Source organism: Osmerus eperlanus, chromosome 4, assembly GCF_963692335.1.
Source record: "Osmerus eperlanus chromosome 4, fOsmEpe2.1, whole genome shotgun sequence".
Taxonomy (NCBI): Eukaryota; Metazoa; Chordata; class Actinopteri; order Osmeriformes; family Osmeridae; genus Osmerus; species Osmerus eperlanus.
In genome coordinates, this window is record NC_085021.1 from 10,508,259 (window position 1) to 10,531,662 (window position 23,404).

Below are 23,404 nucleotides of genomic sequence, written 5' to 3' on the forward strand. Positions count from 1 at the left end.
TCCCCCACAACAAAAACCAAACACACATAAAGGCTGCATTCTTTATTAGCCTTTTGTATTGATTGAGGGGGTCAGAATACACGACCACCTAGTGCCAGGTCGTATAAAATAGCAGGCCGTTGTGAAGCACCGTAAATCCTTTGGGCTCTTGTAAATAGCTTAAATACACCCGAGGCGCCAAATCACTTGACCTGCGTTAGCCCCGCCGTTTGGGAGCTTTCTGGCTGACTGAACAGTGTGGAGCCAGCCCCTCTCCTCCCATTCTCTGGCTGTCAGTCCAGGTAATAGTCAAGGCCTTATTAGTAACACGCTCTCTCCCTCCCTCCCTCTTTCTCTCTCTGTCTCTTTCTCTCTCTGAGCTGACTCTTCCTGGCTCCAACCTCAGGGGCACTCGTCCGTTTAATCAGTCGCTAAGAGGCTAGGCGGCTGCTTCCTTGACGTCTGGTGTTCGCTTTCTCCCTCATCATGTCTTGTCTCCTCTCTCCCTTTTCTCTTTCCTACTTCTGGAACATTCTGCAACCCTTTCCTTTAATCCAGTCTTGTCCTGGTTTCTGTTAAATTGCACGCACATCTTTGGTGAGTATCTCATTTCTGTCTTCACACTCTGTCTCTTCTAGCCCCATCTCTTGCTGTATTTGGTCTGTTATCCTGGTCTTGGTCTGTGCACTTGTGTACACCTGGCAGGTCTATCACTACTGGAGACAGACGCCAGTCTAACTGGTTTCTCGATCAGAGAATCTATGAGTTATCTTAGCTACAAACATCCACTGATTAGATGTCCATGATGCTTCCAAGAAATGTGAAATCGTTTCCGAGGACTCTTTTCTAAACCATATCTACTGTGACATTTCAAAAGTATGCTTTGTGTATACACATCAGATCTGCCCTCTCAGATCGCCCTCTCTGGCATAAAAGAACATCCTTCAGAAATCAAAGTATGAAATGGTCTGTGCTGGAGCGTTGCTTCACGACAACATGCCTTCTATCCCAACACATGAGGCTAAGTGTAGTGAGCAGTGGAGGTCTAAGAGGCTGTGGACAGCTGCTGAGAGGGAAAAAAAAAACCCTGACAAAGCAGCATTTATCCCGGGCGAGGGCTGCACAGGGATCCAGCGCAGCAGCTTGACCACTGGAAATAAAGACACAGTATGTGAGAATATCCAAGGAAATGCCCTCAGAGCTCCAGTAGTTGTCCCGGGACGTGAGCACACAGCTGTTAGCCTCTCTCTCCTCCTGTGGCGCTCTGCCTACGTCTGGATCACATGCTTACCGACTCTGGTTCTTATCAGAGCCAAGCTGTCTGTTGAAATGTTGGATTCGAGTTGGGAGCATTTCCTAATGGGTCGTGTGGCCACGGCAAACTGCTTTTCCTGCTAGAAATGCATGCGCCCCCAAACGCTGTCGTCCCCTATAGGGTTGCACGGGACTCTTTCATGCATAACCACACGATCCCACTCAGCAGCCCATGCACAACACTAATTAGGCCCGCACACAAGCGTTGTCAGGCTTCCCTCGGCGCGGTGGGAGAAGCTGCGTGTGCGTGACGGACATGTTCCGGCATTGTTCTCGTTGCTGCTTCTCCCTCTGGAGCCGTGAGGGAACATGGCAGGAGGCGTGCCCGTGCATACCATTAACCCCCAAAGCCCTCATTACAGGAGTACTCCCATCTCCTCTATACCAGCCAAACATGTTCCCTCATGCACCTCGCCTGCTCCAAGCAGCCCCGCGACGATCATCTCCCAGCAGCCCTCTGGCACGCCGCTCCACTCTCTAACGATGACTCACCTGAGTGAAATGCTTCAAACTCTGATTAATGATGGCTTTACTGTTGCCAGGTTGTGAAACTAACAAAGAGGTACCGTATGTATGGGCACGGCATCCTCTTCCCGGCGATATGGGCGCCCCTGACCCCCTGTGGGCCCCTCTATCATCCAAACATACAATGATGTTACGACACCAGACATGATAAATCATGAGCGCACTTGTATCTATACTGTAAACATGCAGACCCATGTGTGCGATGCCCTGAAGCATTTCTTGCATTCTACAATGTTTATCAGACTGCTTTAAATCACACAAAAATTACTTTTTGTTTTCAACCCAGGTTAAATTGTATGAAAGTGAGGTGTTGTTTTACAAGGAGAGAATTACATGTCTGTACTACGACGCTGTAGGTAGTGAAAGTCCAAAGTAGAGACTCAAGAGATTTATCCATGAAGAAGCTCTGTAATCACCACATGTGGCTAAACCCTCTCATTCACAACCCCTACCTTAGTGATTACATCACAAAGGGTTACAGTTGTGAGCACAGTGACCGGCAATGTGTAAAAGTAGTGCTGAGCTACAGCCACAGTGCACCTAGCCACCGCTGTCGGCTCGCTGGCTCCCGGGCCACATGTGGGGAGCATGTGGTTGTCTGGAGCGTGAGATGCCTGGGTATTGTGCTAGTTATGTCCTGGGAGTCTCTTATCTGAAAGCCAGTGTCACAACAAGAGCATCCCAGCAGACTCTGACAGACGGGGCGGGGGCAGCAAGACTTGTCAGCAGCTGTTTCAGGCCGTTGCATGGTGTGGAAAAGCTCTGTCATAGCCTACCTAATGGTAATTGTTTGGGGCGCTGAGAACCCACTGTCTTGTCTGACTGTGAGATGGCATCTCAGGGTCTGGAAAGAGGGGAGGGCTGGGGGGTGGAGGAAGGCGGGGCAGAGATAGAGACAGGTCATCCCAGTTGGTGAGGCTGCTTCAGCGTGATAAATAACGTTGGTGCTAAAAGGGAGTATTTCAAATCCATGGACCAAGTGACAGCAGAGAAATAGATAGCATTAGAGAGAGAGAGACTGAGAGAAAGAGAGATAGAAATAGACAGAGAGAGAGAGATAGAGAGGCCAAGAGAGAGACAAAGAGAGACAGAAAGAGTTAGAGAGAGAAAGAGGGTGGGAGAGATGGAAGGGGAGGAGGTGAGCTGAGGAGAGGGAGATAGAGAGAAAGAGAGAGAGAGAGAGAGAGAGAGAGAGAGAGAGAGAGAGAGAGAGAGAGAGAGAGAGAGAGAGAGAGAGAGAGAGAGAGAGAGAGAGAGAGAGAGAGAGAGAGAGGGAGAGAAAGTGTTGGGGAGAGATGGCGTCCCAGTCAGACTGTCTGGCTGCAGCAGGATCTCCAGCACTCAGCGTCATATGATTCCCAGGTCAGAGGTTATCCCTACTGATGAATATCGGGTCCAGGCCAGTCTCCCTCACAAAAGAAAGGGAGTTGTTTTCACTCCCAGGGTCTGGAAAGTTTATTTCAGGAATTCATTCTGCCAGCACGAGACTGTAAACCTGTCTCAAGCTAGAAGAGTTATGTCCACAAATATTGGACTTTTTTAAAATGGTTTTATCGACGTGCCAAAAGATCTTCTAGGCACTCTTTTTCATATAAATACATCTATGTGTTACCTCCTAATAATGGGTGAAAGGGAACCTTTACTGTTAAAACACACATCCCTAGGATTTTGAAAATGTTCTGAGGATTATCTAGGTGTGATGAGAGTACAGCAGTCCTCGTCACTCTGGAAGACTCATCCCACACAGTCTCCTCATTAGAACCAGACTAAAGAGCTTTTGCAGACATTTAAACCCCACATACAGGTTTCCATGGGCATTTCAAATAACACTCACGCGTGTTTCTCCTAAAAGGCCCCGCAAGATCAAGACTGTCATGAGAAGGCAGGTGTGATGTATTAGATCTCACCTCGGAACAAATGGGACAGTGGAGCTGGACGTTTATGAGACCGGGTCCGTTTTCACTGGGATGTATACAATCTCCTGACAGCTTTGATTCCATGGCTGAAACACTCTTGCTGATTGCTCATGTGGACCAGGACGCTGGCCTGCTGCTGACTGCTCCTCAGGCCAGCGGTGTTGGGGCGTCCCTGGGGAAGAGACTCCTCTCCGCCGCCTGGGAAGGAGGGCCGTCACCACCTCGCAGATTTTAACGAGGCAGGGTGTTGCCAGGGTTTGCGGTTTGCAGTTTATTAACGCGGTAACAAGGAGAGGAGTGAGTGATGGCGGGTGAGGGGTTGGGCGAGCGAGGGAGGGAGGAGTGTTTGGTGAAGAAGGTGGCATGGTGGCTGTACAAACGTGTGGTGTGGCTTTTGTTAATAGTATCAGTTAACGGGGCACGACCTTGATGCTACCTTATGGCAAATCAAGGAAATAGGTACATAATGTGTAATAATAAGGATTATGTAGGGATTCATTCTTTAAGAGTAGAGCAAATTGTAACACTGATGGAAAGTAAAAATTACACACATAGGATTAATTCTAATAGCAACAATTATTTTTAATTAATTATTTTACCATCTGATGGATACCAGTGACTGACCTCTAGCTTAACTGAAAGTGAAGTTTGATTAAAACATCAATTTAAATCAGCACAAAATGATAATAAAAACACACATCGTCACACATCACTTCCTAGCATTCTTACAGTGACCAAGTCGCAGAGTGGTCCTTGATAAATATTTGTATTTGTTTTGGGGTAATCCATTGCCTGGCTGTCCCCTACTGGCAACGGAGGAGGTGTGGGTTGATGAGTGTTGATTTGGGAGCACCACAGGACCCCTTTGAAGCTCACTGTCAGGTTGATAGGAGGCCACATGGTGTGATGTGGGATGCCCCCCCCCATTCTTGCTGAATGGAGGTGGGCCCTCTGAGGTGGGAACTAGATGAGCTGGCACAATGGATTCTGGCTTGGTGGTTCTGCTACATTCCCCCTTCCTGGCAACATCCGATGACCCAACGTCATTGGACGGTTGGCATGTGAGAAGTGCACAGTGCGAACTAACACAGCATGACAGCATTTCCTCCTGTACACATTTCCACAAGCAAAATTATGTAGGAATAAATGGAGACACTAAGTTGGGTACAACTACAAGTTACCTGGGGATTCTAAAGCCTCGTCATGAAAGGAAAACTAAACAGACATAAAGGAGAGGTAGAAATAACAGTAAAGTCATGATTTTCCTGGAAAAGGGATCGCACTAATTGAGGCCAGCGGCGTTTTCACCCGTGATCTTATGCTAGGAGGCGATGTTAACACACGGGTGTGCAAGCAAAGAACACAGACTAGGCAGGCGGTGGTAGCCACACCCCGCTTCAAAAGTCTAGTCAAGTCCTCACCACATTCCAGAACCCTCAGGAGAGTGAGAAGATGTGTTTGGCTTGTTGACATTGGACACTGCAAGGCAGAGGTGGTAACATCTCCTAGGTAGTTTTCACTCATTCCTATGTCTTTCCTTTTAGATTCTCAGTTCCTCCACAAGTTGTTTTTCTTATCAAGTGAGGTCAAATACAATCTAAAGTATCAGGTCATTTGATTAACGATCATACAGAGTGAGTTACAGAGTTACCAGCATGTCTGTTCTGTGTATTTGTTGTCTTTATGGCCCCGGATTAACCTAGAGTCTGCCGGCTCATCCCACCCTGGAGTCCAGACCAGAACATCTCCATCCACACTCCCCCCTACTCCCAGGAGACCTAAACCCCACACCCCTACCCTGCTCCCACAGCCAGCCCTGACTCCTTCCTCCCCCCCCTCACTAGCCCTGACTCCTTCCTCCCCCCCTCACTAGCTCTGACTCCTTCCTCCCCCCCTCACTAGCCCTGACTCCTGCTTCCCCCCCCCTCACCAGCCCTGACTCCTGCCTCCCCCCCTCACCAGCACCGTCCCCCTCAACCTGTCTTATCGCTCAGGGAGAAGATAATGGAGGAGATTTGGCCTTATTAGTGCCATTAGTGCTATTCTGTGTCTAGTCATCAGTCTTGTGAAGAGGCACATCTTATGCTGGATGCTTGACATGTTTTTCGTAATGACCAAGCTTAGTGGCGCTACAGAAAGAGTTAGCTGGCTGGCGCCTGCCGACCCACAGTTGAGTGAGGCCCATGGAGGGCTGTATTGGTAGAGATCTGAATAATATATCCCCTTTTTCACTGGACAGTCAGACAGTTGGTCTTTGGCACCGCAATGACTATACGCCTTCCATATGACTCTGGAATGACCACTTAAAGCTGTTTCCAGAAATACAGATTTGAATGCTAATTTCTGAGTCTTCCTCAGTTCACCTTCCTCTTCAACTGTTGAGGCCACTCCTCAAGTGATGTGTGGAGACAGTCCTTTTGGAACAATAGCTTCCACTAAGGAGGAGGGAACTACCCCTTTGTTAGTAAGGGGTTTTATAAACTGGACAGTGTATTAAGTGATATTGATCATTAATAACATTGCAAATGAATCAAATCCATTACAAGGCAAACATGTCACATAATGACATCTCACCTACTCTATGATTATTGTAAATAGGAGAGAGAAAGTGAGAAAAAGAAAAGACCAAGGAGGAGCAGAAGTGAGCAAGAAGTAACAGCTAGAGGAGAAGTCTAAGCTTGAGAACAATCCCTCACATCCCTCATACCTAACACTTATCTGGAAGAACAACCAATATGGCCGCTTTTCACCCTTACTTATCAACAACATTTGACTACCAATGCAACAGGAAGTTGCACAATGAGGTGTGAGAAACAACGCAAAAACTTCATCCAGCGACTCAAGTCTTTAACAATAAGAATGGGAGGAGGGTGTCTCCCAGCCTACATCCATAACACAGAACTATCCTATCATACGATCGAGTGACATTGCTCATGCATGTTTATGACTGTGCACGCACAACAGGCACGTGTCGAACATGCACAAACACAGTGATGGGATTGTGTAAATAGTCAGACAAGCCAAGTTCAGAATGGACACAATAGGTTTGAATGTCTCAAGTCTTTGTGCAAATGACTCTAATTGTGACATTGATTCAGCGAGCTTGACATTCCTCTGCCTCTTATGGTTTTGCTGCTATGTGTCTTGGAGCCTGGGGAGCCATTAACACGATATCAATCTCCCAGATGGCTCCAGTTTGGGCCTCCGTGGGCTCCCGGAGTGAACCTGCTGTCCGATGCAAGGACTCCCCAGGGAGGTGGGCATCAGGACAAACAATTAGTGCCAATGACAGATCCATGTCAGACGACATTTGGTAATTAGGGGAGCGTTCTGAAAGACACTCTTGTGTTCCTATACCCTAGAGTCTCCAATTTAGATCTAGGAGTCCCTGTCCTTTTCCCTGTCTCAGTCCCAGTCCCAGTCCTTGGCCCTGGTCCTGGTCCTGGCCCTGGTATACTGGAGCTGGGAGTTGGGAGACTGGTTTGTTGTGTACTTTTGTAAGATGGGATGGTCCTGTGTCCTCACACAGCTTTGGCATGTCTGTGGCCACAGTTAAAGAGGCTTGAGTTTATAGGAGGACAGAAACAAGACATGATGGAACAGCACAATTAAGGACCCTTGTGTGAATAAATGAAACAGTAAATACATCTGACAGATGTGCAATTTGAGAGTCAAATTATAGAAAATTACTCTTGAATTGCTGTCTGCTTCAAAACTATGCTTGTCTTGGAAGAGAGATGTGAAAAGGATTATTAAAATGAAGATGGGACACGATGCACAGACTAGGCAGTGACGACTGTGCAGGCTGTAAATTCTTTTTAAGATTTTAGAGAGACCACAACGTTTTAAAAGGAGTGAAATTTCGTTTTTCGACTGAACCAGACAATTAAGCCTGAGAAAACTCAGCAGAGAAAGATGAACTAATGAACGTGTGGTTGTGTGTTGGTTGATATTTTGCTACCCGTCTTCATCCACAGCAAGGTTAGGTTTCTATGAACTACACCAGCACCATCAAAAGCCCTCCTATGACTTGTCTGCTAACTGACTGACACATGCAGACAGACAGAGAGGTGCTGTTTGCAGAAAAATGTCTCAGACTCCTGGTGGGTTCTTGAAGTTTCCCAGGAGTCTCCAGGTCTGAGGAACTGCCCTTACGCCGATGCGTTTGCTGAGCAGAATTTATAGGAAAATCAATTGTTGCTCACAGTATGTGTACATTGCTCCTTCCAAATATTCACTGAGCTGCTCATTGTAACATAATCTAGGAACCACGCTGTCTGTGACAATAAAAAGAAGGAAGAAAAATATCAAAGAAAGTGAAAGGAATAAAGACTAGTGGATCAGTACAGCATGTCTCTCCATTGCTTTTGTCTGGAACACATTCCATTTTCCTGAAACGACAAGACAAACGGTTGGAGTGGTATCCTGGCAACCGTTTTGTTTAGGGCGGTCAGGCTTGGTATCAGAAGGACCTGGACTCCGTGGAGTTGTTTGGAGTAACTTAGGTTGCCATGAAAAAATGCAAAGCATGCTCAAAACATAATATACAGGAGCTGGGCGTCAGAGAGAGTCTCTCTGTCTAGGCTGCTCTCCGCAGGTAGCCATGTTTGGAAGTGCTGACAAAGGGGGGAGAAACACAGGGAGCATGGGGATGGAGTTCTGGGATGGAGTCCCTCCAAATGACACGTCCTTCACATTGTTAAACTGAAATTCAGCTCATCCCTTTCGGGTATTGTGTGATTGCATGTGATGAAGACCATGTTGAAACTGTTGGCGGAAAGTCGTTGCTTTCATCAAGCCAAGGTCGAAAAGCCTCTGTTCCACTCATGTACAGCTTGTTGAATTGATCATCACCAATAATATGATGACAGATGGTTTAAAGGTTGTTAGCAAACTATAATGTCATCTGACAACAGCTTTAATCATGTAGTGTTGGCAGTGTGACTCAGTTCACTACTTTGTCATTTTGGGATCCCGTTGAGTCCTTACGGTCTGTCCAGATGAGGTTCTGCTGTGGCCATCACGCTATGGGCCAGTCACCAGGGAGGAGGAATCTGCTCATTAAATCCTCATTAAAGCTATGCAGCCCAACTATGCCGGTTTAAACAACTCAGGGAAGACAGAACTCACACGTTCACAATGGGGCCATTCATAGAAGTTCACTTCTCTGGAGGAAAGGGAGAAAAAACAGTTGCTCTTAGCATTTGGGCAGATGTAATTGCGATCACTCAGCTCGTCTGATGCTGATAATGGGGCAATGGGAAATTCCTGTCAGGGAGTCATGGAGCAGGGCGGTTTCGCAACCGCTTTGGCAAGCCCTGCGCATACAACGCCAGGGCAGTGAATGAGTCGCGACATGCTCACATAGCTGTCATTAAACACTTTTTTGCACATAAGACAATCAAAACCCTCAAAGTATGTCTCATGCACTTTGTTCTAGAGCAAGGAAGACATGATGTAGAACATTACCTTTCTGTCATCTGTCTAACACATTTGTGTTGACGCTAGGTTTTAGCTAGTTGTTTGACTGTGCAGTGGGACTGATGGATGAAGAGTGACCTTAAGCATGGTATTTCAGCCATTGGCCTTGAGACACAGGCCTTTGCTTAATAGCACATTTAAGATTTGTATTACATTTGAAGAAAACTTGAGTTCATGCTCTGTGCCTTGTCATGACATGGATCAGTCAGTTCCAGTAATGCCATGAGCTAGGGCGCAGTCAGCACGTGGACAGTAAATACTGGGACCAACTTACCCTGGGTACAATGTGTGGCACTTTGTGTCTCAGCAATGCGTTCATGAGCAGGGCCTTCATCAAGCCATTCAAGCATTGATGTTAACAAGCTCCTACAGGTGCCTAGACAGGCATTTGTGCAATGGAGGCTAAAAGCTTCTTATCAGTGCCTTGTGATACAAAGACCACCCAGGACAAATAAAAAAGTATTATCACTGCATTATATGGCTCGCATGTAATCATTCTTTAATATATTTATATGTGCTTTGTATGTAACTGTTTCATTTGAAAACAGATTGGACATGACAATAAATTATATGCAAACATAAAAGTTGTGTCTAAAACCAACTATTCTTTGGTGCATAGGTTAGTAAGCAACTATTTTTCCTTTGGCAACCTGCCAGAGTGAAGGAATTTTAGGTATTTTTTGTCATTTCTGCTAAAGAAATATGGGAATATATATATACTTATTGCAACTAAAGGCATATACTGAGTGACAACAGATATAGGACCCTTTATTTAAAATATTTTAATTTTGATTATAGTACAATATCAAAAGACCTAATGAAAAAATATAATCAGAATGAGATATGACATTTAATTGGAATTAATATGGTCTTAATACTCTTTCTCATTTATATTTAGGTTCAGACGAGGTATAGGCTAAGTTCAATCGTTTTTCATTAAATATTTGGATACACAGAAACATAAATACCAAAAACATTCAATTTAACAGCTTTTAGTTAAGTATTACTAGAGAATATTTAATCATAATTTACAGACTACTTCATTGACTGTGCTAAAAGAAACCAATATTAGAAATGTACCACAATACTCATCATGGTGTGTGTTGATGGATCCACTTAGCATAGCCAGTGTTTAGTACTGAGCTTGTTCGAGTGTCCTACGTTCATTTTATTCAGTCACCTCACGTACCTTCCATAGCTGTACACTTGAAAACTGTAGGCTATACTCATTTTCTAAATGCAATAAAACAGAAATAACATGTTGCAATAGATGTCATAACAGAGATGCCTCTGATGGCCCATACAATATCCACTGAGCATATTTGTATTATCCAGTGTAGTCACATAGTCTACGTACCATAATTAATGACTAGAGATTGATGAAATGATAAACCCTTTACATGCAATAACTGGTGTATACAATGAATTTGGGTTCCAATCCAAACAGATAAATACACAGTTACACTATTCCGCTACACTGCACATCCATCTATGTGATGATCAGTGCAAAGTCTGTATAGGGAACAGATAACAAAGCATCATAATGTGATGCAGAACAACCATAGCTTGTCATGGTTCATGGTGTTTGAGGAAGAAAATGAAATCCACTGTCTTGTCCATCAGATTGTTCTGTCCTAAAGTGAAACTCTTTTGGCCAATGATACTGCAGTTAGGAATTTACAGAGTCTCAGTCCTCAAACTTTCATAACTGTCCTTCCTCCATTTGCCAGAAGTTCAGAGGCCACATTGCCCAAGTCTTGTGTCAGCAGCCATCTTTCCAATCTCTCATGTTAACGGTGAGAACGTCAGTTAGTAGTCCACTGAGATACAGTAGGCCCAAACAGCATCTGTTGCCGGAGTCCTTGTGGCCACTGGAGAGAGGTGAGGCTATACGCCCAGCAGCATGCCCATGAAGTCAGAGCCATTCTGTATTGTAATTGATGCCCCAGCTGCATTGTCCACAAATATTGAGGTGTACTGTCCCACCTACAGAAACACAATAACCTTTTAAATATAGCAGAGCACACAGTCTTGTGCAGTGGCATTGCAAAGGACGGCATATTGTTGCACAGCATAACTTAAATTATGAATTAAAGTAAACTTTCAGATAATATTTCTTAATTTACTGAAACTTACCTGAAGTTCAAGCAATCCTTGCACATAGACTGTAAATATCTTGCTGTTGCTTTCTAATCCAACAATCATTTCCAATGACCTACATTTGATCCAATACAAAAACAATGGAAAATCAATGTCAGCTGTGCAATAAAATGTATTTACTTGCATGTTAAATATGTTATGGTAGATTAATGTGCAAAATCTTCATTCTGAGAGTGTTTTTCTGGTTTGAGGACAGAATGATCTGCCATGAAGTCTGTAGACTGTAGTTATATTGCTGTAGGGTTAGGGTTAATCTCACAGGCCAAACTGAAAGCATTGGCTCCTGTTTAAATGAAATGCTGCATTTTGGGGGCGAATCAATCATGTTTGTCTTCACTCTAACTGCGATTGCAATGAGCCTCATTTTACATTCTCCACATTTTCATGTGTGGGAGTACCAGACTGAGTGGAGCTTTAGCTGGGAAAGCAAAAACTGAGCTCACTTTTGGGTTAGGAAACCCATCATAATGGTATTATTTATGTGGCTCTTTCATAATACTATGTTTCAGAGGGATATTTTGGTGCTCTACATACATTCTAGTGTTTGGGAGCAGTTAATGTCTTTATGTCAGCAACATATGCCATCACAATATGGTATGCACAGACACACAAAGCAGATTTTGATTGCTTTTCCGCCCGTTATTTACATCCTGTGTGAGATTGACATTCATTATATGCCTCACACATCCCAAAAAGGGCATTTATGTTCTATGTCCCGTCGAGCAGGGAGCAGCATGGTGTCTGAAGGGTCAAAGGTGAGTCTATAAAGATTACTGAGGCGACAGGGACCAGAACAGGGTGTCAACAGTTTCCTTTAAAGACCTGCCACACTTTTACACAGGAAATGCCTAACTGGTTCCACACAAAGTATAACAGACAACATGTTTAACAGATCATAAATACTTGCAAAAGTAACGCTGGCATTAAACACAGTTAAACTGCAAACAACATGGATTGAAAGACAGACTGTTATAGAGAACCTCAACCGCAAACTAATGAGAAACATAATTAACTAACTAGGACCTGATCTGGTGGATAGTGCAATGAATCACTTCTTGTAATTGAAACAATCCTCATTCTGTTTTGTTCGATAAGATGGATCTTACATGTTACACAAGCCAGAACAAACCAGAACCACATGTTTTTTGTATGCCAAGGTGTCAAAGTGCACCAGTATATGGTGAATTGGAATGAAGGACTAGACATTGAAGGCTTTGTTAATCTTCAAAGTCATTCTACTCAGCACACTAAGGGCATACTCACGTGTACCGGTGGCACAGTGACTCAATACAGATCAACACTCGGATATTGTCCCTGGCTCTGAGTTGGCTTTTGCTCCTCTTCACCTCGTTGTGGTCTGCATGGAGAAAACAAGAGGATCCATCAATGATCAAAAGGTCCACAATTTGATGTTGCCAGTGTGAGCTAGTAAGTGTTACTCACCAATATGAACGTTTGCAGAAAACTGATAGATGCCTGTGACTGGAGCAGTGAATCGTCCAGTGGACTGGTCCATGCCCCTGCCTCTCAGGAAGGCTCCTTTAGCAGGTGGCTGGAGGAACAGAGGGAATTTATATAAATGTATAATTGACCTGATATTTTTATCCAAAGCAACATTTGGGGTATTTGAACTTGGGATCTCTTAACATGAAGTCAATTTGTATACCACTGAGCAACTGTATAGTCATTCCTACAGTTCTAGATACTCAGAGTTTGTTGAAATATAACCAGGTTACCCATCTTATATTTGTAGAACTAACAACTTAAATAAAAATTAAACATATTAAAACTTATTGGAAAATGCAATTAAAACTTAAATTGTGCGTGTTAAATAACACGCACAGAGTAATAACAATATTCCTGGTGCATGTCTAAGTGTACCCATAATGCCTTTTGCCTTGACAGACTGTCCCAGGGCATAGTAGTTCTTCCACTACAGCATGCTGGTTCAAACAGTGTCTATTTTTGTCCTCTCTAGACCCTATTCCAAGTCACAGACAGAGTGCCTTTTGTATGCTGCCAACAAGTGATGTGGAGCAATGAAAATGTAGATATTTTTGACCATACAGCCTGTTTGAGACTGCGTGGGGCTGCTATGCTTGTGCCAGTGACCGTGATGGGATGATCCCCTCATAATTCCTTCATTCTTATAAACAGAGTGGATACAGCCAGAATCATTTTGCAAAGACAGCTAAAGGAAGAGGTGAATCAGCAGAAACAAGGCAGATACATAACAAGAACACTGAGGGACACACAGAGAGGGAAATCTAAAATAACCACTCGTAAATGTTTCCACCGTTGCTAGTAAACGTACTGTCTGGAAGTTCTGCAGCTCCAGCAGGGTCTTTTTGTCAACAACCACAGGTCCCTTCAGCTTGCAGTGGAAGGCCTCTTCTATCCTCCTGTAAGAAGCCAGCCCTTCCAGGGCCAGGAAGGCTGTGGGCAGCTGGCTTGGACTGGTCTGTCTGTCCACGGCTGCTCTCCTCTCTGTAGCCTCTGGGTTAAACACACAGGTACATGCACAGTCACTTAACTGCCACCGTTTTAAAAACATGGTCTCTTTCCCAAGGGGTAGGGCAGCACGATATGCTATACGTTCCTCAATACAAAACCAAACTGCATTGGTAAATCTAAGGCATTCTGTTACTGTGGTTAGTGACTAGGTTAAAACAGTGGGTAGGGTTACTCTAAAATAAATTACTACAAAAATAAGTTTGGCTAGGTGTAAACTTGGGAACATTTTCTTATAATTACAGCAATTACAGTACACCAACATAAACTGTAGCTACAGAACACCTTCAATTAACTTTGTAGAGATTACCTAGATTAAGGGTATGACATACCTTCTAAAAAATTGTCAAAAGCAATCCCATTACATCACCTTCGTCCTGTACATAAAGCATGTAAGTCCTCCATTTTGTTTCATGTGCAGGAGTTTACCATCAGCATTCTAGCAGAAAAGCTACTGACGTCATCTTACCTTTGATCATCTCTTTGAACTCCTGCAGCAGGACTTCCTGGGTGACCTCTGCCCCAGGGGAGCCAGGAGGGCCCTGGGGCCCTGGAGGGCCAGGGGGACCAGGAGGCCCAGGCTGGCAGAGAGGGGATGGACACAATGCAGGACATGAAACAGTCCACAGAATGGAACCTGTCTTTTTACTAAGTCTACTAAACAAATATAGAAACTGGTGCAGAGCCCTTCACCTAAGTCATGTGAGATAACCAGACTTCAGTTCATGATCATAAAACTATAAGCTGTGAGTCCAAAAAAGTGTTTTGGATCAGATGAAGACGGCTGCGGTATTTACCAGGGGTCGTTTCTTGCGACACTTCCCAGGAAAGTTGCCGACGGGTCGTTTGACAAAGTCCATCCATGATCCCAGTGGGTCAACCCTTTGGTTGTCAGGTACCTGGATCCGCAAAGATGACAGAAACAATCCTAGAACTTTAGATCCAAGTAACAAGTTTACAGGGTGTGTTGCTGAAGTAACAAGTTGAAAGGACTATGTAAGCCCCACTATGGGATAGTGCTAGATGAGTGTGGAGTGATGAACATATGTAGAAGACACATCCTAATTGCAATGAAGCAGGATTTATATGCACTCTGTGTCTCACCCCTTCAAGATCAATGGCTCTTTGAGAAGATTGCTAATTGCAATATTCATCAGATATTTTAGACTTGAATGATTTGGCCAACTGGCGTACAATGCAAAGTATTGTACCTACCTAACTATGACTCATAGTTTCTGCTTACAAACCATCATTGGAAAGTCTTGCCTAAAGATATTATGAAACGGTGCCAGAAATCCAGTCAGGTCAAACTCTCTTTCTCTCGCCTTCACTGTCTACTGACGTCCCAGACAGAATAGATCTTTTTGTGCTTTAGAAAACCTTGTTCAGTCACTTTTTCTCTCCACAAGACTTTCTGCTTATTTTTCCTCTCTCCAGATAATTCACTCAGGTGCCACGTCAATTCTTATGTGTCCAAATAGACTTGGAAGAAAATAAACAAACCTTCTCAAGTGACTTTTTCAACAGATGAAAGTTTCCATGAGCAGTCTCTTCAAAAAGCATTTGTGGGTTGGATGCCATGTTTTAGAGCTCAATTAGTTCGACAGCATTGTAAAAAAAAACATACCAACACTTTCAGACCTTCTAGATTATCTTTTGGGAATTATATGTATCCATATTCTGAAATTTGTGTTACTTTCAAATCTAAGTTATTTGTAAAGGTATAATGTATTGTGTTGATACAATACAATATCTCTTGACAGACTTACATGATCAAAGTGAAACAACCCTGTCATGTTTGAATGTAGCTAAACTTTCAAACTAAATTCACACTGGCATTGTTTCATTTGGGGGGGAAAGTTTCCAATAACCACAAATGACTTGAATCTTCCCCAAGTCCTTCCCCAAACATCAAGTGACTGTGGTTGAGATATAAAGACAGATAAGGAAAAGCAACGGAGGTGAGCTGTCTGAAATGGAATTTGTTTAGATTTGGCAAAAGGACGTGGATCATTTATCTGCAAAACTAACATGGCCCTTTCTTCACAGAAAGACCTGCCTCTTGTTCAACAGCAACAGACTCACTCCTTGTTTGTCTTTCAATAGGCCTGGAATAAAAAAGTTTTCATATTTTTTATTTTCTCTCTTCTTGTTCTCGCTGCCCCCTCCCTACTCTACCTCCCTTTTCTCTCGCTCCCACTCTCTCTTTGTCTGACAGCAGACAAAATAAACAACTTGAGTAACACAGTTCCTCCTGCATGTTGGATGTCTGTGTTGTTGTGGTGCTTTTGAGGCTTGGCAACAGATAAAAGGGAGACAGATTTTGTCAAGACGAAGATACTGTTACTGCATAATCCATAATCCTCCACATCTTTTCCATAACAGAGCCTTAGCCAGCTAATTGGTTACACTTTTGTCTTCGCTTGATGCCACAAAATGCTGGAATTCTATCAGAATTTTTAAATGTTTCATATCAACAAAGATTTGGCTGCTGTTCATATTTAGCTATGATACCTATAGGATGCTCTTTAAGAATTGAAAAGTGCGAATATCCATCAAACAGATATGTGAGTATTCTCACAAAGAACCTATCTCTGACAATCCGACATGATTCAAGTAATACCCCTCTAACACTGACAGCCAGTGAGACACAAAGGCTTCTATACTTTGGCTGCTAATCCTAAGAACTCAAAGAACTACACATCTCTTCTGTTGATGTCATACATCATTGTCTGTTTTTCAGATGTCAAGCAACACAAGTCAGCCCACACATGCGACTTATAATTATATACTTCAGCTATTCCCTGAATAATAATAAAAAAAGTCAGCATTTCATTGCCAGGAAATCCTCCCCTTGTATCCCCTTGTATTGTTAGTACATGCCATTGTAATTAAATTATTAAAACTGTGCCCTAAAGGATTTTCTATGTTCAAGGAAGTTTGGTGGGCGAACAAGGTACAGTAATTATTGCCATTTCTTGAGCAACGAAATAAGACTAATTATATAATAGCCAGGGTGGTTAGGGGCTATGTTTTTGCACTGTGAAGAAATGTATCTTTCTACAGCACTCAAGTAGACATGTAAAACAAAACTGACCATTGCAATACATTCAAGACGAAAAAAATTAGGATTCATTGTATGCAGGTGAGACGACCTCTAGTGTGTTCTTCAAAGGGCGGCATCAGAATCCATACATGCAGATGTGAAAACCATATTGCATGATGACACCGAAAACCTGTCAGAGAAGTTTAATCTGTCGTTGAGTGTTATTGAGGGTGGCACAAAGTAAACTATGTCTCCACTCGCATACCTCCGTCTCAGCACATAGGACTGAGGAACAAAGTGAGCGGAGGGCAGGTCGAGGTATCAGTCTGGGGGCTGATGAGGAACATCAGCTCCTGTCTTTGATCAAGTCTGTAGTTGAGTGCCGCGCCACAGCCGTGTCTGTCAACATGTGTGAGTGCACAACGCCGTGCAGTTGACTAGGAAAATGTGTCACATTCTCAAGGTGTTAAACTATGCGCGACTCACAAAACTCAACACAAGACGATACACTGGTCGTCTCAGTGATGGTATGCAGTATACAAAAGATTTTGAAACAGTGATACACCTTTACATTATCATGCAATGATGTAACACTGACCTACAACTTAGACATCTGATTATCAAACATTGTTTGTAATGTTGTAAATATGTAGTAGAGGGATTTAAATGTTGGTACATGCATCATTTCCTGAATCCAAAGGCTTAAATTGGAAGGAATCATTCCTATTGCATTGCCTTGGTTATATAGTTTGGGAAAAGAAGGTTGATTTCAGCCAATAGAAGAGAAAATATCTCCCTGGGGCACCAAGCAATCAAAAACACAGACACCACTGAAACACGTTTCAGGGGCAGTAGTGGATGCTGAAAACACAGGCAGCCTCGGAATTCTTTAGACCAGAAAAAAGGCCATCTCTGAAATCCCAGATCTATTTCTTATTCTGTTATGCAACAGTGAAATATTGTTGCTTCTACCAACATTCGACGGCATGTGATGTTCACAGGTGAGGGTTTACCATGGGACAGGATGATAGAGAGCCCTCCCTAATCCCTTGTTTTTACATCGCCGTATTCCCTGTGCAGTCATCCATGCATGGGTAGCTGAGCTCTAGAGCAGGGCAGGGCCGGGCCGAGCCTCTCCCTCGCTCTCTCCTCAGATGGCAGGGTTCCCCACGCTTCTGCTCCCTGCCTGAACCGGGGAGGACCTGCTCGGTCTGCCAGCCTGCCTGCATCCCCATTGTCATGAATCCAGGCTTCGTTCCCCACGGATGCACTTCACAGACGCATATTGCCTTCAGGATTTAACACCCCACAGCTAAATATGAGTAGACATGCGATGGGTTCCACCAGCACTGAATCGGTCTGCCTTCACTCACTTGTTGATGTCTAATCTCAGCAGGAAACCATATAAAGAAAATTCAATTTTTAGAGGTAGTGTTCTCTAGTGTGTAATATGAAATAGTATGACAATATATGTATATACTGTATGTGTATGTTGTAATATGTGCATTATGTATTCCTACATATACAGTCTTGTTTAGAAGTACAAGCATGCTTCATATATAGTATTTACAAAGATGGATTTGTGCATTTCTGACGGTTCATGAAAGTGAAAACAGATGAAGAAGAAAGAAACACAATAAAAATGTATTCATGAAATCTGCAAGAAAATAACCCTCCCCTCCTCTCAAAATAAAGTAAATAAGCTGAAAGAAAGTCTGATTGACTTGCGACACCTGTTTGTGTACAAATTATAGCCTAGAAATTGTTGAGTTGGGTCTTCCTTTGTATCTGTGGTAGGTAAACCAGGCTGTTAAACAGGCCTGCGGTTCCAGTTTCACATAAGGCTCAAAGCTATGGTTGATTTGCACCCTGTGGTTCCCATGAGGGGTGGAATTCTCCTGGTAGACATACTCATTAGTTGTTCCTCTTTTTATGTGCTTCATTTGTGGTTCTACGCACTGCCACAACGGTACAGAGACTTCAAATGTTTCTTGTTGAGTAGCACCAGGTTTATGAGGTAACACTTGTTCATTTAGATGAGTCTGTATGGAATAGCATGGCAAAATACAAACATAAAAATGTATTATTACCACACATTATCTAGTAATATTTAGATACGTTTCTATCAGATATGCTATGCATTACTAGTGCTGGGAATCTCTGCTGTAGTGGTAAATGATTGTGGTTATTAAGACTCCAATGTGAATCAAAGGTGAAGGAACATGACCAGCACATGATACGCATCAGGCAAGATTAAGGGATTTCTATAAATCTGGCATCAATCAAAAGTTATTAAAATGAAAAGAAATACAAATGAAACAGGCCACTATGCCTGATGTGTAAAAAGGAGATGTATTTTCTGGCACATTTAACGAAGCGCAAAGGAATATCCTCCTGACAGTTTATTTTACTTGCAGATTTCTGATGTAATGACAAACGATCGTTTATTATTGTTCAGATTTCAATGAGTTCAGTGATTAATCATGTGGTGTTAAATAAGCATGGCCCATTTCGACGTTCACACCATTAAAGGAGACAACATGGGTCTCCAAAACACACTCTCTATGTTGTGTTTCAGTCTCTGAATGAGTATGGGGGTTTGGACTTGGTGGGGAGGCTAGACTGGGTACACCTTTAGCCTCTGAGAGAGATGTGTCTGTGGCAGTGAGGCTGTATCCTGTGGGATCAACCCATTCCCCTGTGGTAGGGGCGCCAGATCAAAAAGGTCCTATATACCCCTGCATTAATCATCATTGTGGATGAGGGGAAGGGAAACACAAACCCTCCCTTAGGGCAGACCTTAGCCATTACTCAACAGGCTAGGCGTGATGTTTGACCTAACTGCCTCAATTACTGCCATCATAGAGGCCTCTGCTGAAATCTCTCACTATATCTCCCTCTCAGAAAGGAAGGAAATAAAACACATTTTGCATACTTACATTTTTATCAGTTGCATGTTTTGGGGCTGGTCTATAATTAAACCCCACACCTTTCCAGTAAAACTGAAAATATTTAATCACGAATCCCAAAACTTCACTCAGTGCACCACTCCACACCTCACTATTGTGATCAATTTCAAATGGAAAATCTCTTGTGGAATGTAGTCTGCTGCACCCTGCCAACAGTCCACACTGGGGATATGCCAGATAGAAAATGAATGCCATCGCAAGTTTCCACTGGGCAAAAGAAAAAACATGTAAATGTATAAACCCTTGGTTTCCTTGAAAATGCTTGTTTTATACCCTGCCAAGACAACTCCAATAATAAATTGTTGTTTTGTACAAGACATCATAAGTACAGATGTGTGAGGTGAGAAAATTGGGAAAATGAACTTTAGTTGGCACCATTAAGCAAAACATTACATACAGCATGCACGGTGTGTAGTCTCACTAAATTCCAGACAGAGCGGGGCTATGCTACGTACTGTATACATTTTCCAGCCTTGAACAGGCCCTTCTTAACCTTTAAGATTTGAGCTTAAAAGCCAAGTCCTCATCAGAGGTGACAGTGTTTGGCAGAGACACTATCTGGCATAACATTGGGTCTTAGGAGTGATTATGTCATTACCCTAAGATTGTGGGAGACGAGATGAAAAGAATGTAAGTGAGGGGGGCACAGGGGGCTAATCCTTGTCGAGGTGTCCTCTTTCAGGACCCTTTCTATGGGGCTTTGTGAGGGGCTTACACGGCATGCTGCCCCAGTTTTCGGGGCCGCACCGCCCCTATCGGATGTCCCAGACACAGCGGAGTCAGACCGGCCTGTGAATGACAGAATCAATGGGCTGGGAAAAGTATAGCCAAAGGTCTTTAAATATCTACCCACCTAACTTTCCCAGGAATTACATCATGGCAGTAGGCCTGTCGAGCTGAGGGGGAAACTGCAGGAGGCTCGTGGAGGCAAAGACACCCCCTCTTGGGATGGGAGAGAGGAGTCAAGTCCCAACGGGGTGCAATCTGCAGCAGCCTGAGGGTTGACACAAGGTCATCCTTCATAGCCGCTGCTTTTACAGGGTGAATCAAGACAAATAAACACTGCCATGCCACAACGAGCTGCAGAGCTCATGTGTTTTTAAGAATATAGAGATCACTTAATGGTTGGCAAACTTTTTTTGGAGATTCTGCCAAGAGAACTGACCTCCAGAGACAACCTGAAGGAGTCAGGGAAGGAGGTTTGGTGTAGTGGGGATGGGGCAGAAAGAGTCATTTGAGAATGCCAACACAACGGGTGGGCTGAAAGCAAAACAAATAGCCCATGGAAACCCATACAAATATGAAACACCAGCAATATACCAATAAACAGCGATGTCAAAGATCAAGTGTTGTTTTCAAAAAGGAAACTTTGTTGAAACCTAATTTGACTTGAAAACATACTGTGTGCATTCTTTTTTTCAAATATCAACAATTACAGTTTTCCTTAACCTGCCAAATCTCACAAACTACAGCTGCACAGTTTGATACATATTCTGTACCAAGTTTTGGGAAATTACAATTGTCTCCATTTAGATTACCCGCATGTGTCTTGATTCACTAATACTCCTTCATGATAGTCTGGAAAATTGGTGGCAGACACACATTGTGAGGACTAATTGATGCCTTGATCAGTCTTTAGATGTGCACATTCCTGACATTCCTCAGGAAGCCATCCATTTAGTCTTTCACACATCTGAGACTGTTTCACTGTCTGAGGCTTGACCCGTTAGGGCACACCTGTCCTACACTGGGTTTTCACCTAGAACACATCTTCTACTCGTACTGCAGTATCTTGTATAAAACCCATGTGACAATGTCAAAAGATATTTCACTACTGTAGTTCAGATGGGTAATATATGTTTGGATGAGATATTAGACACTTTGGTTTGATATAAAACTATGGCACATGTACTTTCATGAACAGGGCCAGAATACTCTTCATAAGTTTAACAAAATGCAGTACACTACACACTATATGAAATACAAAATAACTCTACTTCGCTAAAGATAACACCCATATGCATTCAGAGGATCATTTTGCACCAGGTCAGTTGCAAAGAGACACAAGTCATAGAGACTATGATGTATTCCAACCTTACCTTGGTGCTTCCACCAACTTCTTCACTGTTGGAGAGAGTAGCATTGAAAGTCTCAGTGTGCTGTGGGCTGGTCTCCTTTGGCCTCTTCCTCTCCTTCTTGGCATCCACCCCTTCCAGCAGGACACACTGAGTCCACAACACTGCAGCCACCACTGCCAGAGGCCCACACCACATCTTCCCTCGCCACAGAATCAACACGAGGATCCGTGCGGAAAGATCTGAATCCTCTAAGGAGGATTGTGTTCTGTCAGACAGACAGAGGCTGCTGCCTGACGCCTGCTCTAATGCAGAGATCTCAGTAGGGGTAAAGGAGACTGGAGGGCTGCAGCTCTGAGGGTCTCTTGAGGGTCTGGGGGGGGGACTGTCAGACTGACTGACAGACAGACAGACAGACTGACTGCTGTTGCTGCTCTGGTCCTGATGAGCTCTGAGCAAGCAGGGTGTTGCTGGGGCACCGCTAACTCTAGTCGGGAAGCCAGGCGGCTTACTCAGCTATGAAATGTCAAGTGGAATGGTCCCAAGGAATGACAGATCAGCGCAGATCTGACAGCAAATAAACCCATTAGTGAGATTTTTCACGCTTTCTGCTCTGTTGGGGGGTGAGGGGTGGGGGGGCACAAGGGGCAACGGGAGAGTTGGAGAGGAGGGGCGGTCGAAGCTGGGGGTGGGTGGGAGGGAGGGAGCCCAATGATAGAGATGGATAGTAATCCTCTCTATCCCACCTCTCTCTTGATGTTACTCTGGGCGACTGGTCTTCCTCATAGTACCGTGCAGTTGTTGGGAGAGGTGGGACATGCCATTCAGCATTCAATCTGTCGCTCCTCACATACGTTGCCCACAAGAGTGGAGAGAGAGGAAAAGTCCAGGAACAGTTGGAGATGGTCCACTTTTCTCAGTCTTTGACCTTCTGTCTTCAGTTCTCGCTACAGGGTAAACGTGTTCCCAGCTCCAGAAAGAAACGAAGAAGTCAAAAAAAAATCAAACTTCTCCGGCTTCTGGCCAACTGAACCAGTAGTACACGTCTCACTGGTTTTCATTCATCAAGTATAAGAAAGTGCGCATTTTCATCTCAGAGAGCCCTGTTTGTATGTGAATGTGTGGTAGGTCCCTGCTTGCTCCGTTACACTCACTCTCCCTGTGCGTCTCTGTAAACTCCCTCTCTGTGACTGAGCTTACAGGAGGGCTCTGACTGGAGTTTTATCATCACCCTCTCTCCCTCCCTCTTTCTCTCTCCCCCACTCCATCTTCTCCCTACCCTTGCCTATATTTTTCAACAGTGAACTGGCAAACCCACTGATTTGTTCAGCTCTGTTTTATCTCATAGATGAAATGCTCAGAAAGCTAGGGAGGTTCCTTGGAAGACAAGTTACAGTGTGTATTGGTCTCTATCTTTCTCCGTGTGAG

The 23,404-nt window shown here is 43.8% G+C and overlaps 1 protein-coding gene across 1 annotated transcript; it reads right to left on the reverse strand.

Annotated features, from left to right (window-relative positions):
- Positions 1 to 9,966: 9,966 nt before the first annotated feature.
- Positions 9,967 to 23,164, reverse strand: c1qtnf12 (C1q and TNF related 12). Its single transcript, XM_062458890.1, has 8 exons — positions 22,001 to 23,164; positions 14,684 to 14,785; positions 14,356 to 14,467; positions 13,690 to 13,871; positions 12,819 to 12,927; positions 12,639 to 12,732; positions 11,352 to 11,430; positions 9,967 to 11,201 (listed from the first exon to the last, which is right to left on the reverse strand). The coding sequence occupies exons 1-8, from the start codon at positions 22,172 to 22,174 to the stop codon at positions 11,103 to 11,105; spliced, it is 951 nt and encodes a 316-aa protein (XP_062314874.1). The 5' UTR covers positions 22,175 to 23,164; the 3' UTR covers positions 9,967 to 11,102.
- Between the last annotated feature and the right edge of the window lie 240 nt (positions 23,165 to 23,404).

Excerpts from the sequence above, each read along its gene's own strand:
- c1qtnf12 (XM_062458890.1), bottom strand. The coding sequence starts at position 22,174 with ATGTGGTGTGGGCCTCTGGCAGTGGTGGCTGCAGTGTTGTGGACTCAG. Across the intron at positions 11,431-12,638 it reads TCACTGTGCCACCGGTACAC|GTCATTGGAAATGATTGTTG; the intron begins GTGAGTATGCCC and ends GATCAAATGTAG. Across the intron at positions 11,202-11,351 it reads AAGGATTGCTTGAACTTCAG|GTGGGACAGTACACCTCAAT; the intron begins GTAAGTTTCAGT and ends GTGTTTCTGTAG.